This window comes from Pungitius pungitius, chromosome 4 (genome assembly GCF_949316345.1).
Source record: "Pungitius pungitius chromosome 4, fPunPun2.1, whole genome shotgun sequence".
Classification (NCBI taxonomy): Eukaryota; Metazoa; Chordata; class Actinopteri; order Perciformes; family Gasterosteidae; genus Pungitius; species Pungitius pungitius.
Window position 1 is genome coordinate 15,089,177 of NC_084903.1, and position 17,190 is coordinate 15,106,366.

Genomic DNA, 17,190 nt, shown 5'->3' on the forward strand with positions numbered 1-17,190 from the left:
AATGTTTTATGCATGTTATAGAAGAATTTATGTTGTAGTCATGAAATACAGAGACCACTCGCTGCTTGTGTTGATCACACTTGGAACAGCGTCTTTATAGCAGCTACAAAACATGTATCATAGTATATTATATTAAAATAATCCCTTGTTTAAATTGAGATGCATGGTTCTGTGGGTTCAGAAGATGCTCTGTGTGTAAATAATTAATCACACCAATACTATTGAAAGCACTTGGATCTGACACCTGGTCTGACATCTTATTACATTCTTTTCATGCTTAATCTACACGTGCACATTCTCATCATCATCAAGTTCTTCAGCAACACGTAAACTTCAAAGGCAAAATGGATAAAGGCTCCCAGATATTCATAAATATAGATTAACATCCATCCTTTTGGGGTTCACAGAAGTATCCAAACATCCACATGCCTCCATCAGTATCATTCTAACATTGACTTAATGTACTTGTTGAATTCTTTTGACATCTCATGGACTCTTTTACTTTGTTAATTATGTGGCCTGCGATGTTTGTGAGCCTTGGAAAGGAGAAAGATCTGCGCTCCCTGCCTATCGGCTGTTATACCCACACGTGGGGTCCTAATGTGATTTACTGACGCCCCGAAACAGAAAAGAGAAACTAAAGCAGAGGTTCAGCAGATACAGACACTCCCACGCCGTTCTAGTGAGTTTAAGAGAGGGATTCATTCAGTTTCATTTAGCTTTTTTTAAAGAAAATATTATACTTTTGTTGTGTATACTGGCCAGTTTCTATTTTTTTGGAGTCTGCTTATTTGGCAAATCCACAAAACCATCATCCTTATATGCTTCATACATCCGATGTAAGCTTATAATGTCAATTGAAAACCAGGCCATTCGTACATGTTAGTGCATATAGAAGATGGTATATTTAACTAGGTTGTGTTGATAGTGTCAATAAAATAACGTTTTAACATAAATAGTTAATAGTTTCTCTTCAGAATTTTCAGCAATGCTATTAGTGCTGGTCATACACCGGGGAAAGAGAGTCTTATTCGCATTGGAAAAACACACAGCTGGTCTGCTTCCAGCTATCCACTCCTGTTTACTCCAGGGAAGGGTAGAAGAGTCTGGCTGTAAAGTTTAATCTAACTCTAACAATCCAACAGGTTTCATCCAAGTCAAAGGGAAAAGAAATTGTAGTAAATAGTACGGAGGCTGCTGCAGACAGCAGAGCCTTAACCCCTGTCCCATGTGTCATGTCCAAATTGCACCAGATTTGACACGGTACTCCCCTGGTTCCCCAGCCACACACCCAAATGAGAAGTAGATTAGACGATTGATTGTCAAGATATGCAAAGGACACATACAGACAGAATGAGTTTTATAGATGATACAATTAAAATAGATTGAAACAATACATTTCCGTAGAAACTGATTTTTGTTTCAACAGGAGGTGCTTAATGATTTAGCCGAGTTGTCTGACATTACTCTTGTATAATTCAATGCTATGTTTTTTCATTTCTGTCTTTCAGCATCCAAACTTTGATTTAAAATTACAATCAGACTCTACCGAGGCCTCATAGTGAGTCATTGTAGCCTTGCTGTGGAATGCCAGTCAATTTCAGATCCGTGCTGGGCGAATCCCTGCAACATGTGGTTCCCCAGCAACAGGAAGATGACATGACAGGAAAATCATCCTGTGCTATTGTTGAAAATTGGTTTCTCATTCTTTGCCAGGAAAGGGACAGTAAGTTAAAGAGGAAGAAAACAAATGAGCATTACAACAATCAGAAGAGCCATTTCAGTTATGTAATTAAACATTGCAGCCAGATAATGAGCTCTGGGAGGCCGTGTGCAGCCCAGGGCTCTATAAGCGCCAGCTCTGCCTCATACACACGGTAAATGTTTATTCAAGTAATCATTCTGAAGATGCTTCACTGCTAACTGACATCTCACGGTATCCTCCTGTTTCACGTCTGAACAGATTAAAGATGTAGGACGTTGATTGCTGCTGTGGTCTATGAATTTGTAAAATGATCCTGTGCAGGGCTAGAAAACGCATTGATTTCCTCTCCGAGGTTTATTGGTTTATGAAATCCAATATTCCCTCTGTCCTCCTGTCCAGGCTGAGGAACTGCGTCCAAAACCACTATATAAACAAGAGCTTTAGCGATTTCAGTGATTCAACCACACACCATATTTTTCCTTGCACGCTTCACCCTCTTAACAAAGCTAACCAAAACGTGTGCTGTCAAATGGAAAAACACAATAACAATCCACTTTGTGTAACCAATCTCGGTGCAATCAAGGTTTTCCCCTCTCATTTAGAATAATTTTATGGGAGACATATTATTGTTTTAAAAGTTTGTCACATTATGAGGCAGACGTCAGACCAGCTATGCAACAATTTGAAGACTGGGCTTTCTTTTTAAGTAAAATGATGAATAGAAAAAAGGTCAAATTAAGTTATATAAAAATAATAAATAATATTGCTAATATTAATAGCAAGTAAGCTGGAGAGTGGCTTTACCAACTTGCCTCTGGTGGTGTCGCAACAAGAATATTTAATGGGAAAAAGAAAGGTAGGCTTGATATTTATATTTAATAGGGGGTTTTATGTTATATTTATATTGGTTTTAGCAAGTAAACATCTAAGAAATAATTTGAGTGAGTTTTCAGAGCTTAATGTACTTAATGTCACAGGAAAAACAACTAATTTATAAATGCACACTGTAGTGCACGTCAGGACTTTGAACTTATGTTTATTTAAATCTTTCTCAATCTCAACATTAGTAAAGTCAGATATCCTGAAGTGAGTACATTTAATAAACATCCTTAATTATGTGTAACTATATATTTTGTAGTAATGTGACTCTCCCCTCTTTATGAAAATAAAACTTTAGGATACTTTATTTACAGCACCATCACACTGTTTGTCCAATACATTCAAAACTAAAAACATTCCCGTCAGCCTTACACCAGCTGTACTTTGTGCTAATTAGCAACCGTTTAAATGCGAACACACCAGGTATCAACTTTATATCTGCTAAACATTAGCATTGCACCCTTGCCTTTGCGAGCATGTCAGGATGCTAAACTTAGCTCAAAGAACTGTGCACAAGGACATTGTCATGTCACAGTCATTTTGTCTACACATAGGTCTTCAAATTGAGTCAAAGGAATTGCATCTCCGTTACAGAGTGCTCTTATATTGCCGATCAAAAGGAAATAAATAGGCCATGTGATCCATACCTAATGAATGTTATTGATACTGTAAAACATCTTTTTTAAACAAATAAGGTGTTGAAGTACGCTAGAGTACATCCATTTTTGTACATTCACATTCAAAAGATTTGAGGAACAAAAACAGTTGTTCAAAAAGGCGATGTTTCAGATGAGACTAAAAGATGAAGCAACTCATATCATCATAACATCGACTTGACATTCCCTCACAGTTATTGTAACCTTTGAAGCTCTGTGAGGTACGGGCTAATTGAGGCAGAGGTGTGAGTTCATTTTGTTACGACAGGACTGTGACCTTCCCCCCCAGAATATAAATATTAATGTCCATAGAGAGAGGAAACTCATTAAAATATCACAGAGACATGAAAGGTCTACTTGTAAAACTGCATTTTCTAGCAGAATTTTCAGTGTGAGCTCGATCTCGAAATGACTAGAACAGCATGCCGCACTACAGGGCTACATTAGTTTTAGTCCACAGACGAAAAACATACATCCCTCTGCCATTTATGTATTTATTACTTTACCCCCCTGCACCTCAGCAGCAATTTATGTTTTAACAGCTCAATCACAACCATAATAAATCCTCTCCCATGTGTCCTACGCATGCGAGTGGTGTGGGCTTCCCCCAAGTGTGGATGTGTTGGCATAGAAACAAGAATGTGTATTGAATTCCCACCTGTCCCCACAGTGAGGAGAGCATGAAACCATCCCCTCCCCCCACCCATTACACAAGAGAGTAAGGGGGCAGATTCTTTTAAGATTTCAGCCAGCACATGAACGTGCACATACAATTCACTGCACTCCAAACTGGATGTTCCTTCAGAGTAAAACCTCCTACTCACTGGATTAAAAAAAAGACACTTGAATGCTCCTGAATTTTGAGGCCCATTTCGTTTTAATTGACAAGTCGTTATTCAATCTGAATAAATGTCACTATTATGATTTACCTTTCGTCTCCTGAAATTTAAGTCTGCCAACCTCACTTTTTCCATAGTTGATATATTTTGAAGCAATACATATTAGATATGTAATTACATATTATATATGTAATTGTGTATTATACTATTGTTCTGCTGTTTTTACTTGTTATTCCACAATCGACTGAATTATAATACATACATTAATAAAATACCCTTTGTAAATTCATCATACTGTCCCCTTGTGGCGATCATATCTATGGCAAGCGGTGGGGGGGAGGGCATAACGGATACATCAGCTACTGGAGAATGAGGAATGGACATATTCCTCGTGGAAGGCAACAGTTTTTAAGCTTGGTGTCGCCATCTAGTGGCGCGGGAGTGTAAACCCTCGGCTGCCTCCTTTCACACCTTTATCTTCTAAAATAAAAACACGGATCCCAAGTGGCAAGTTGTCACAATTACTTTTATTGTAAAGCTCATATTATTCCAAAATATGAATGTGTTAGTGGAACTCAGGTAAAGAAAAGGAGGAGAAGACATATAGAAAACAGCAACACAAGACTTTGGTAAGAATCTTGGGACATGTTCTCATCATAATTTCCACAAAACAAAAAAAACACATTTTTCTCACAATTCTCCAAATGATATAGATCTCAATCCTGGTGCATCTACATGTATAACAATATGTAGCTGGATAAAAAGCCAACTGGGAATTTATATCCTAGAAACAACTGAGCTATCGAAAGCGTATAAAACACTGGAATGGCTGCGCCCCTGTGCTTTGAAATCTTGAATATACTGTACTACTTAAGAAAACCACAAGGTATAACAGTTATTTATATTATTATTCAATCAACTGATATTTCATAATCAGATTTTTCAAGATATATTATACCACAACACGTTTACAGTAATCTTGCAAAAGAACTAGTTCAAAAGCACAAAAGAATTAGCCTAGTGTAAATCCAGAGTTACCAGTTTTAAATTCATCTCGTCTTGGTGACAACAACCTGAGCTCTGGATCTAACCTAGACAGCTTCAAGCATGTGCTGTTTCAGGCCCCGAACAGAGTGCATTGGATCATTGTGCAACAGTGTGCTGAGTCCAGTCCCGTTCCCTGCTCCATAGCCATCCCCCCCTCCCTTCTACGTTGCCCTTTCTGCGCCCGCTCACTAACCCTAGCAGGGTTGCACATTGCACGCCCTGATCTCCTTCCTGTCCTTGCAGCTGGACAGCTGCGCAGTCTTAAACCTCTGCTTGACTGTCATGAGCCGCTCTTGAATACCTCCGCCACACAGCTTGGTACACTCTGTCCAACTCGACCATGGCCTCATCTTACACCCTAAAGGAAAAGAGAGAGAGAGAGAGACCATTACAATAACGCTTCTCTCAACACATTTTCTTAATTATCCGTGTGGCATTTGAGTTCTTAATACAAACCCAGATGCTCTGTGGCGACCTCAGCTGTGCCCTGTTTGCTCCGCCTCTTTTCACGCTGTTCCTTGCGACGTTTCTTCTCGTCGCTGTTCGCCTGTCCTCGGTTGCACTTCCTTATTTTGCACTTCTTCCTCTGGATGGTCTCGGGGCACGTGTCTCCTCCAAACTGAGACTCAAGCTTTACCACGCGTGTCCGGATCGTGTGACCCTTCCCACAGGACTTATTGCACTCGGACCACTCGGTCCACTCCGACATCACGCAGTCTATGGCTGAGGAGACAAAATAGACGTAATAGACGTTGGAGTGGTACATTATTAAGTAACGGATAAAGATAGATAGGGTTTGATTCAATGTTCCATGTACAGTACTGGCATAGGTTATATAGAATTCCACATTGAGGGAAATGTGTTTAATTAAATGTTTGATTTTACAGTTTAAATTCAATTAATAATTCTCACATTTCGGTTTGATTTTTCGTACACCAACATAACACGGACAAAGTTTTGATATGAATCACTTGAATTCGTTTTTTTAAGCAACTGACAACTGAAGTAAAATACTTACGACACTCAGGTAGCATGCACTTCTCCACCTGTTCCAACTCTTCCGTGCACTCCCCCAGCTCCACCGGTGACTTCAGCATGCGTTGTCGTGTCCTCGAACCCTTTCCGCAAGTCACACTGCAGTCGCTCCATGGAGACCATGGGGTCAGCATGCAGGGGATCGTGTCTGTACAGAACAGGAGCCCCCACCACATCGAGCGCATACACGTTTGAATGATATAAACTCAAACTGACACATTTGCATCATTGCATTGTGTTTTATTGATGTATGATAACGGTTTAATGGTTAAATCTAAATCAAATTCCAGAGGATGCAAGTTAAGAGATTTGCTGAAGGTTCCTTAATGAGTCGGTTACCAGGTGTCAGTATAGTCGTGGTCCTGAAAATGCTGCTACTCACGACATTCTGGCATCATGCACTTCTCCACTTCTAACACCTCTGCCCCGCACAGGGATCCGTCTGCAGGAGGCATCTTCACCATGCGCTCTCTCCTCTTCATGCCCACACCACAAGTGGCACTGCAGACATCCCATTCTGCCCATTCTGTAACAAGACAGCTGCTGGGAGCTAGGGACCAAAGAGGGAAAGACGAGGCACAGTAAACCTACAATGCCACACTGGATCTGTAGTATGACCTGATAAGACCTGGCAGGGAAAAAGGGAGAAACCCACAGCATTCCTCGTTGACCACACAGGTGTCTGTCTCCTCGGTGGGCAAACTGCAGAGTGAACCATCGTCAGGGAACTGCTTTACGTAGCGCTCGCGGGAGCGTGTGCCCATCCCGCAGGACAGACTGCAGGGAGACCAGGTGATCCACTCCGACAACATGCAGGTCGAAGCATCTGCTGGGAGTCAAATTACAAAGAGGGAGATGTTTGCAAGATTTACCATGTTTTTTCCCTTTTTTCACATTTCTTTGACCTTTTTAAAAAAACTAAATTTTACAACCGAATATAATTTAACTTCCTATGAAGTTTTTATTCTTCTTTTTTTAATTTCCTTTCTTTGACCCAATATATTTTTACTTTTTTCCCCCCGATGGCAATGACCTTTTAAGACCTGCTTTTGTTTGAACTTTTCAAGCTAAGATCTTTTGACTTCTTTTCAACATTTTTTTATTTTTATTTTCTGACCTTGTATATGTTTACGTGTTTCCCGTGTAACTATTACACCTACGTGCGGTCTGCGTCTCTGCAGGAATGCCAGATGAACATGTGATGACAACGTTTAATAGGTGATGGCAACAGGCACATTTTAAACACACCAGCATTGCTTAACAGACATTTTTCACAAATGCCAATTAAAGAGTAACCTATTTTTTAATATAATTATAATTATAATGTTATATTGATTGATAAATAAAATGGATCTGTACCTTATTTCACTGCACGGGAAATGAAATGGTGATTGTGAGATTAAAATGACAACTTTCAGAATAGGTTTCAGGGTGTGTACACACCAGACTAATCATATATTTCAGGAATTATAGCCCTTTTTACACAACATTTTCTACAAATTAATACTAATAGTGCCGTTTATGCAGTCGGCCAGGCTACGTTGAAGGACACCAGCATGTGTGTGTTATGTGCACTCAAAGGACAAACAGGTATACTTTGTGTGCGTCTTTTTCATCATCAGCTACAACGCTGCTACTCTCAGTTTGTGATGACTACTCACCCTCATCACTGCATCCGGGCCCCATGCACGGCTCAAAATCCTGGGTGTGGGGGCAGGGCACACTGAGATCCAGCTGGGCCTTTAGCATCCTCTGTCTCATCCGCTTGCCCTTATCACAAGTGGCCGAACTGCATGCAGACCACGGAGACCAGTTTGAGTAAATACACGTCTCAGGGGTATCATCTGCAAGGTGGCAGAGGGAATAAAGACACTATAATAGCTTTACACTGTTAACTATACTTTAAATATTGTATATGTGTGAGCGATAGAGAGAGAGAGAGAAACGGGAGCAGGATGCAGACCTTCCTCTTTCTCCTCCTGGGCAATATCTGCTACAATGTCATCCACGTTGTCTGGAACTATGTTGCACTGTTCGCCCTGTGGATGCACAGAAGCACAGTTATGTGGGGACAGACACCAGCACTCAGGTGCTTTGGTGTTTTATTTACAATCCGTTACTTGTATCTAACAGCTGTAACAAAGGTTAACCGCTGAGATTAGTTTACATGAGTTTACACTTTTTTTATGATTGTATAAAAAAAACAGGGAAAAGTAAATGAATGCATGTCCATACATTTTGTAATTATTCAACTGCAGACTGAGTATGTCTGCATGTGTTGCAATTAAATGATGACAAATGGACTCATGCGATAACTCCCCACAGCTGCCTCTAGATGTCACTGAAAGACTGCTAACCTTTCAGCCATAAAAATACTATTTTTCACAGTGGTGAATTGTAATAGCAGCCTTTTACCTAAACTGATACATATTTTAATCATCTTTTTTATCTCAACCCTTTATGTCATTTTTAATTGGCTTAAGAATAATTGAATGGTTATGAAGGCTTAAGACATTACTCTTTTTTTTGCCAACAATAAACTATCAAATAAAGCCATAAAATACCAATTCTTTGAAAAAGAATTTGGAAAATTAGCAATACGTTACCGACTACTGTCAGCAACAACTAAGACACATATTTTTGACTAATTAAAATGCATTTTAATTAGCTTATATATATAACATTTGGTCAATTGGGAAAACAGGTGTCCCGATGATTTATTTTCACCTTGTGAAACAGTACTCGCACCCCACACACCACCTATACAGGGAACACATCCAGCTCTGATCATTTGCTGTATTGATGGGCAGCATTGAACCTGCTGAGCAGTGATATAGACAATGGAAAGGTGTCCATCCTTCCCTTCTGTCTCTGCCTTTGTACAATTTCAAACATATATATATGTCTACACATCAAAACCAGAAAAAGATGTGAGTTCTATCCCTGTGCTATTCTTATCTGTCTATCAGTGTAACATGGAATCAAAAGTGTTACAGGTGAAGTTAGCAGGCACTACATGTTTTCCTTTATGCTAGCTCTATTATTAGAATTAACAAAATGTCTGTATTTGCATCAAGAGTGCGTACAGACAAACCTTTCTGGCAATGCGTTCCACCATCACCCTGGCCACTGGAGTGATGGGTCCCCCTTCAGGATCATAGAAAGGGCTCTGCGGATGATCCAGACTGGTCAGGGGACGGATCTTGTCCGGGGACAAAGCAGGCTTGTTGGGAGACTAAAAGACACACACAGAAAGACAGAAAAAAAAAATCCAAACCAATAGGGATTTAAAAAAGAACACGGTCACGGTTATTTTCCATCAATTACAATGAGCACAAAGTCATTCAAAGTTACACAAAGCACAAGTCCCACGCAGGACAAAAGTTGTGAAGCAGCTGTGGAGGAGCGCTGCGTTGTATATGGGCGACGCTCTTATTAGTCAACGGCAGAGGACTGCCAGCATGGGGCTGATAGAAGCACCACCGCCAGAGGCTGTCTGGCGGCAGAAGACCAGCTCATCCCTCAACCCCCGCTGAGACCAAACCGAAATAAAAACAGCAGTCCTGGTTGTGTTTTCAGGAGGGAGGTAGATAGGGAGAAGGGCAATGAGAGGTCACTAATTAAAGGGTGCAGTACGAGTAATGGCACAGAGGAGGGATCTCACTACTGCTGTAGGTGGAGGGAGGGATGTCACACCTCAAAGTTGTTTAAAGATGATTTCCTGTGACGTGTGTGTGTGTGTGTGTGTGTGTGTGTGTGTGAGTGTGTGAGAAAGAGAGCCAGGGACAGAAACAGAAGGGGAAGATGATGAGTGACATTTTCCCTTGCGCCAACCAAAACAAATTTAGTGGGATCATGGGTGAGCTTCAAGGAATCATCCAAAGTTTTCACCCGTGTCTTCAGAGTTTACTCAAACAGGCATTTAATACATATCGGTGCTGAACCCTGAACACGCAGTGAGTAAGTCAGGGTGAGGGAAAGACGGGCAGATGCAAAAGGCTGTAATGGACAATTGAATGACTGATGACACTTAAATTGTTGCAACTGGCGGAACGCGGGGAGGCAAGAGATGGAGTGAATGTGAGCAGACAGGCAGATGAAGGGGAAAAGGTTGCCAGAAAGACAAGGTCGAAAGACTCAGCTGGTGAGAGAGTCTGAGAGAGGGAGGAGGAAGATGATGCTGGTGGAAAAAGGTGGAAAAAGAATAGCACTTTGCAGAAGGATGTGATTCCTGAGGGATTATTGGCTTGAAACCTGAGTTCCATCACACATTCAGATAAACATTTTTGTTGTTGTTGTATTAAGGCAATAATATATTGTTTCTTTTCCCCCATGGTTTACACTAAAATAACATTAAGTTGGAAAATTTTAATTTTAATAAATCTGAAGAGGCAATTTTAGTTCAGTGACAACAGAGAAGTAATGTGTCAAATGTACTTTTCAACAAGCCTGTACAAGGGCACTTTCTAGATTTTTTAACACATCTTTTAAAAAAAAAGAAAAGTATTTTGAAAGTTTCTGTGCTTCCTTCCAAAAATAACCTGGAAATGAATAACAGTCATACTCCATCATAAGAATCACGTAACATCGCGACGCCTCTAGAAAAGCACACACAACACAAAGAGGGAAATTATTTTTTAATTCTTCTCACTGACCTCATATGTCACCCCAGTGTCAGTGCCTGCGTCCCAGGGGATCAGGTCCTGGACGACCTTCTGGACCCAACCACACTCCTTAGTACACAAGTCCTCAGCAGACATACCCACATTCCAGTCCGGGCTGGGCCCCAACATGGTGAGGAAGGACATGAGATGACGACTCCGGTCCACTGAGAACTCAGCCGAGGGGGCCGCCCGCCTGAGAAAGAGAGGGAGAATGAGGTGTGTATTCAAAGGGGTACGCGAGAGTTCACTATTATCAGATACCAATCACCATCTAAAATGAGAAGGTAGAACTCATTACATCCTGAAAGGTTTTGCCCAAGATGTCAACACATCTAATTTAGATGAATACGTACGTATAGCAGAAAAAGAAACTCTATCTTTGACTGAATACGTACGTTTTTGCTTCCAATTATTAATGGAGTATACTCAGTTTGTTCAGATTGATATGTGGATCAAAGTTTAGCTCTCGTTGTTAATGAAACACATTCGTTAGAGTCAGAGATCATGTGTTTCGGGGTGTTAGAACTCACTCGCACCGTTGCAAGCTCACATGGACGTGGGAAACTTCTAGATAAAAAAAGATACTTACAGTGCCTACAAATAAAGAGTGGCAAATATTAAGTCTAGACTCACACTGCCAGACCACATCTATCTCCACTGCGCATTCGCTCTCTTCCACGAGACGAGAACACACATCTCTGACTGTCTGTCTTGACTAATGATTGACAGCTGGACTAATTAAGAATTTTCCCTACACAAGATGAATTAGGAGCGGGAAGAATCTTGTAACACGGACAACTTGTTAGTGGGTTTTTTTTTTTCCCACCTGTCATCAGGCTCCATTTCACTGCAGCTAACTCTGTCTCTGCCCTTGTACACTCGACTAATGACAGCCTATGAGGAACAGGCCGTTATCCTCTGAGAACACACACTTTGACTTGAGTCTGCAGGACTTCTGCTCAGCGAATACTGCAGTCTGAGGTTTATTAGATTGCTACACTGGGCAAGTCTAATAGCAAATGAGGCATCAAGCAATCTAGGACAAAAAAACTGTGAAATGCTTCTGTCAGTCCAGAACGTTCTCTGAGTGTTGGTGTGAATTTAACAAAGAAACATTCAATTAAACTATTTTTATCAAATCTGATTCATTTAGAAAAGCTTCATATTTCACAACAATGCCAACCTGATTATCTTTTTAATTGCTAAAAGCTAGAGTGGAACACAGCTGGAATGGGGATGCAAAAATGAGCTAGTTGAGTGTCATTGACGTACTGTAGCTGTCATGAGTGCAACTATTTTAATCGGAATAAGGATAATTGAGAAAGGATGGGAGGATACTGGTGATGGGTCATCATGGCCGGCAATGCCTTCTTAGCTGACCTAAACATCATTTAATTTTCATATATTTTCCCAACAAATATGTAATAAATGATTCCCCGTGGTCTACTGTCTTGATTTCATAACTTTTTTATTGGTTCCGCTGCTTCCAGCCTCAGGTTGAGGACACCTGACCTTCATGTTAACCTTTATTCAATCATATTTCAGCCATTGTGTGTTGTCAGGGTCCAAGAAATCTGCTCTTAGGCTTTCAGAATCAGGGCCCTTGTTGCTTAAAGCGAACGGACCAACCCGATGCGACACCGGGACCAACTTGCAGGCGTACAATTACGTCTTTTGTTTGGTTAGAAACAAGGATGAGCTATGCAGAACTTAACCTGATGACCCTGTGATCACCTGAACAAGCGACGTGGTGTGGATCAACTCACAATGCAGGAGCAGAGATCGATTTAAGGAATGTTTCTATTTTAGAGCCTGCAAAGGATGTACTTTAAGGCTTTGCCTGTGTTGTTAGTCCGCAATGAAACTGACATTTCATTGCCATGATCTGAAAATAAATTTGCTCCAATTTGTCGAATGACAAATCAAAAAATCAATTCCACTTGATATTTGTGAAAGTGTGCACGTCACGTCGGCTTCTCTGTAAACCATTTGTCTTTAAAGAGGCATAAGTATTATCCTAGTTAACAGCACTATTATAAATGTGGCTGGATGGGCAAGAAAAATAACTCACTCAGACATGTGGTCAGGAAACCGTAACATTTATTGGTTGGTGAGTTTTAGGACCGAGACTGAGACACTTGCATGGGTTGATTGAGATCAGATGGAATGTATTAGTCATTTAAAAATGGCATGTTTTATCATTTGAAAAACATGAATCTACATTACCTTTAGTGTCAAAAATGATGTTGCAATGAAAGGCCTATGAAATGTGGCAGGTTTCTTTTAGCATCTAAATGACTTAGTCGATAGCCAATCTGCAATTGCGGTTTTCGTGCACTACATAGAAAACCACAGTTTGCCACTGCTGTAGTCATCCTGCTGTGATAATGGCGGCCACTTCAGCGCCAGTCTTTTGTCATCCTCTACCTCTACTCTCCTTCTACATCTCTGCTGCTTTGCACTCTGTTACCGGAATTATTTTGCTTCTTACAACAAAATGAAATTGCTAAATTGGTTTAAGCGGAGGCACTAACCTGAGATGAAGCACTGGTAATGTAATTTAACCCTAGTCTTAACTAAAGCATCATATAATCACTTCCTTATCCTGTATGGTTGATGCTTTCCACTCTGCCTCTCTGTGCCTTTCTCTTCCCATCTCTCTTATCAAAGCAAGGACTATTGAAAGTTGTAATTGACGGTTATTAATTCTAATTTATAGAAAAGCTTTCTGTTAAATGGGCAAAATGCCCTCATTATGCTGAAATGCACACATCCGAAAAAGCACAAACATGTTTTTGTGCACTGAATAACTGTAAATAAATTACGCAAACAAAACTCATCCATCTCTGAAAACTGCTTCGACATAAATTTTTCATGCAGCACATTATAGCTAATGAACTCTCTAAGGACCCTTTTAAGTATTAAAAGGGCACATTTCCCGTTAACTGGGTAAAACTGTGACTATTTTTCCTATTTCCAGGGTGAGGACACTTTCATGTAGTTATCAATGCAAAATGTCCTTTATTTTTCTTGCTCATAACCAACATAATGGATCTGCAGTGCCATGCACAATCTGTGTGTGACACACTTAATTAGCAGCCTGGTCAGCATAGAGTATCTAATTAGTTGATATCAATACTTGTATTCCTTTGGTCTTTATTGTGGAGTTTAAACCCATGGCTCTCACTGAGGGCCTGTTTTTGGAGGAAACCGCACTGCACAAGCATTTGCAACAGAAGTTCTCTTCAGCTAGCTCAGGCAACAAGCTTCTTATTTTTCTCATGAATAAGAGATGAAATGGCTCGCACGCTGTAAGCATCTTGTGGCAGTTTCAGAGAACCTTTGAGCTGTTTTTTTTACTGATCAGCAAGCTCTGGGTCCAAATTAACGTCTAAATTCCACCACCTGAAGCCTTTGGGACGACGGTATCATGTATTTGAATGTTGATTAATTTGAATTAACTTGTTCACCAGTTGTTTGGAATATTTTGGCTCATTATCTACATTATGTATGGATGCTTTAAATGTTTATTGTTTTTAAAAGGCATTTTATAAGGTGTTTTAGATTGACTATCAGTACACTAATAACTGATTTGGTGTGAGTTGAAAACTGCTTTTGACCAACCACAAAACATGACTTTATACTTACCTGCTAAGTCGTATACCCCTAACCCCTAGGCATTTTTGGTTTTTGATAATTAAAATGAAGTCTTTGTTATTTGTGAGTCTGCATTTGGATCCTGCTTCCCCGACCCCGTCGTGACAAAGACCTTGTAAGTTTGAAATAGTTGTATGTGTCACACAATAATAAAAAACATTATTCATTCATGCATTAATTCAATCTGTATATCTATATATATATATTAATTAATTAATATTTTACATTAATATTAATATTAATTATTTACATTATGGGTCTTCTGTTCCCTATTGTGTTATATATCATTGGCAGCATGATGATACACGAACCCTCTGTGATAGCATTAGTAAGAGCAAGAACAGAAGAATATTACTAAATACTGTCATTTAATTCCAACTGATTGAAAACCACTTGCTGTGTAGAAACCGTGCATATAATGTTTGATTAAACTTTCCGATGTGTAGTGAGAATATGATAATCAGGATGTATTACTTACACATTAAGTGGCTGCCAAGCCGGCCACTGCGCTTTCATTTTGATGACTGTCAGAATGTCATCACCCTAAAGAAGTGGGGGGGGGGGGGCAGAAATAAGGTACACAAAAGTTTAATCATTGAAATCGCTGATGATTCACTCTGGAATAATCCCGCTCAGTGATTACTGAAAGAGGGATAACTGGACTATTTCTTTCCATTTCTCACGTTAATGCAGAAAGGCAGTGGCTATGGTCTGTGATTAAAAGAACCAAAGCAAGGTCCATTTGAAACGAGTACAATCCGAAGCAAGAAATCTGTGACCCTCCAATCTCACTTGGAGACCTAAGGACGTTATCGACGCAATCTGTACACATTTAATAATGACACACTTTAAATAAACAAACAAAACATTGAACATGCACATTATAAGTCTAAAATATAAATTACTGTACAGGATGCAATTGTTTTTGTGTTGGTGTTATTGTGTCAAACCCCTGTTGGCTGCCATTTATGTTTTGCCCATGTGAGAAACCTAAAATACTCTTAACTGTTGGGCTAGGTTTGCAACAGTGGACCATTAGTCTGTATTTACCCTCAGGTACCAAGATAGTACGCGTAGGACAAAGCACATGACAGGATGAGAATCAATCATGATGAAAAAGGATTCTGCCAGTGTGAGGATGAATCAAACTTGCAACCTTCCCACAGCGTGGGAGAGGGCGCTGTCACAAATGTACTCTTAACACGATGCAAAACAGATTAAGTATTTACTTTCCATGCGTATGATTGTTTTCACAAAATAAAAGTATAAGTCTATTCACAATGTGCTGTTATGGAATTTCATTGCAGCATATCTGACAGGCAGATAATAAGCATCTAAAGCGACTATAAGCGACTAATCCTGTTTCACATTCAAGGAGGTTACCGATCAGTTGTGATCACTTGTGCAAAGGATTAACGATTCAACACAGCTTTGCATTCTTTGGGAAGCTTCACGTAAACATATTAGCATATTGAATCCTAGTCGGTTGGACCTCTGCAAAAGAGTAGCAGCAGACAAATGCAAAAAGTTAAGGTGCTACTTCTGGTTAGGTGTTTTTCAGGTGAATTGAGACAGTGATCAATGGTTTGGTTTATTCTTCAACATAAATCAGAAAGTGCATCCTTTTTAAAGATACGTTTTATGATACATTTTCCATATTGTGCCCACATGCTGTAGCCAGAAGCTCATTAGCCCCTCCGATTGATACTATTAGTTTTATATTACCGTATAATTTCAATCAATCAACTTCTCTGTATGTGAAGATGTATTTGCATCAAAATGTATTTCATTTAGAACATATTTGCATGAAAAAAATGTGCTTTCCTGCTTTCTGCTACCGCTACTTTGCATGTTTCTATGATATTTGCACAACCCTTACAAAAAGGATGTATGTAATGACAAATAACTGTATGATAAATAATTGTATGTAATTGTCAAAGCATGCTGCCATGACAAAACCCTTCTGCCGCTTTGCACAACCTTGCTGTATGGTTTAATGATTGTTAGCACTGACATCATTGGCTTAATGAGGGACGGTGTAACAGATCGTTACCTTGGCCCAGAATCCCAAGACTCTGAATGCGTTATTCAATTAGAGAGTAAGACTACGTTTGCAACTGTTCGTTCAGTTAAACAAGTACTGTGTGTCTGATGAAGATAAAGGAAACTTTGACATTCAAAGGAGACACAAACTTTAAAGCAAAGTCTATCCTTATGTGAATGTTGATGTATTTGTTCATTTGTTTAGTTTTTTGTCTTACAGATCTTTCAGCAATTGTCACCAAATTATTGGTGGCGAGCATCTCTGGATACAGCTTGCTAACGCTACATGGCAGGAGCAGACTCAGAATAGGTGCACTGTGTGTAGCATGTTTTGTGTTTGTAACAACACATAACATTGACTTGGATGTTTTGGGACTAACGATATGATTTAAAGGACCCGTTGTTTGAGGGGAGCTGTAGAATGACTTAAAAAAATCATGAAATTAGCAATTATCCTATTCACCTAAAATACAAGCAAATATTCACAATGACTTTAACTGAAACTGAAAAAAACTGAAAATGAGCATTGTATTTGTGTGCATGCACAAATCTCAATAAATAATAACTAATAATTAGATATTAGCCTAGCAATAGCTTGGTTTGAAATAAAAAAATATATATTTTTGACCTACCTGTTCAATATTATGAGGAGAGGACTAAGCAGC

The 17,190-nt window shown here is 39.7% G+C and overlaps 1 protein-coding gene across 2 annotated transcripts in view; it reads right to left on the minus strand.

Moving 5' to 3' along the window:
* Positions 1-4,587: 4,587 nt before the first annotated feature.
* Positions 4,588-17,190, minus strand: part of spon1a (spondin 1a) — a 35,017-nt gene continuing 22,414 nt past the window's right edge. Inside the window, exons 7-16 of one of the 2 annotated variants that reach the window (XM_037452808.2) lie at positions 14,961-15,025; positions 10,817-11,018; positions 9,256-9,396; positions 8,125-8,200; positions 7,823-8,005; positions 6,817-6,990; positions 6,544-6,711; positions 6,145-6,309; positions 5,583-5,849; positions 4,588-5,484 (exon numbers count right to left, since the gene is read on the minus strand). In XM_037452808.2, coding sequence (XP_037308705.1) covers positions 5,321-5,484; positions 5,583-5,849; positions 6,145-6,309; positions 6,544-6,711; positions 6,817-6,990; positions 7,823-8,005; positions 8,125-8,200; positions 9,256-9,396; positions 10,817-11,018; positions 14,961-15,025 — 1,605 coding nt within the window. In that variant the 3' untranslated portion in view covers positions 4,588-5,320. The remainder of the gene's footprint in view (positions 5,485-5,582; positions 5,850-6,144; positions 6,310-6,543; positions 6,712-6,816; positions 6,991-7,822; positions 8,006-8,124; positions 8,201-9,255; positions 9,397-10,816; positions 11,019-14,960; positions 15,026-17,190) is intronic. The other variant, XM_037452817.2, reaches the window with a different exon arrangement.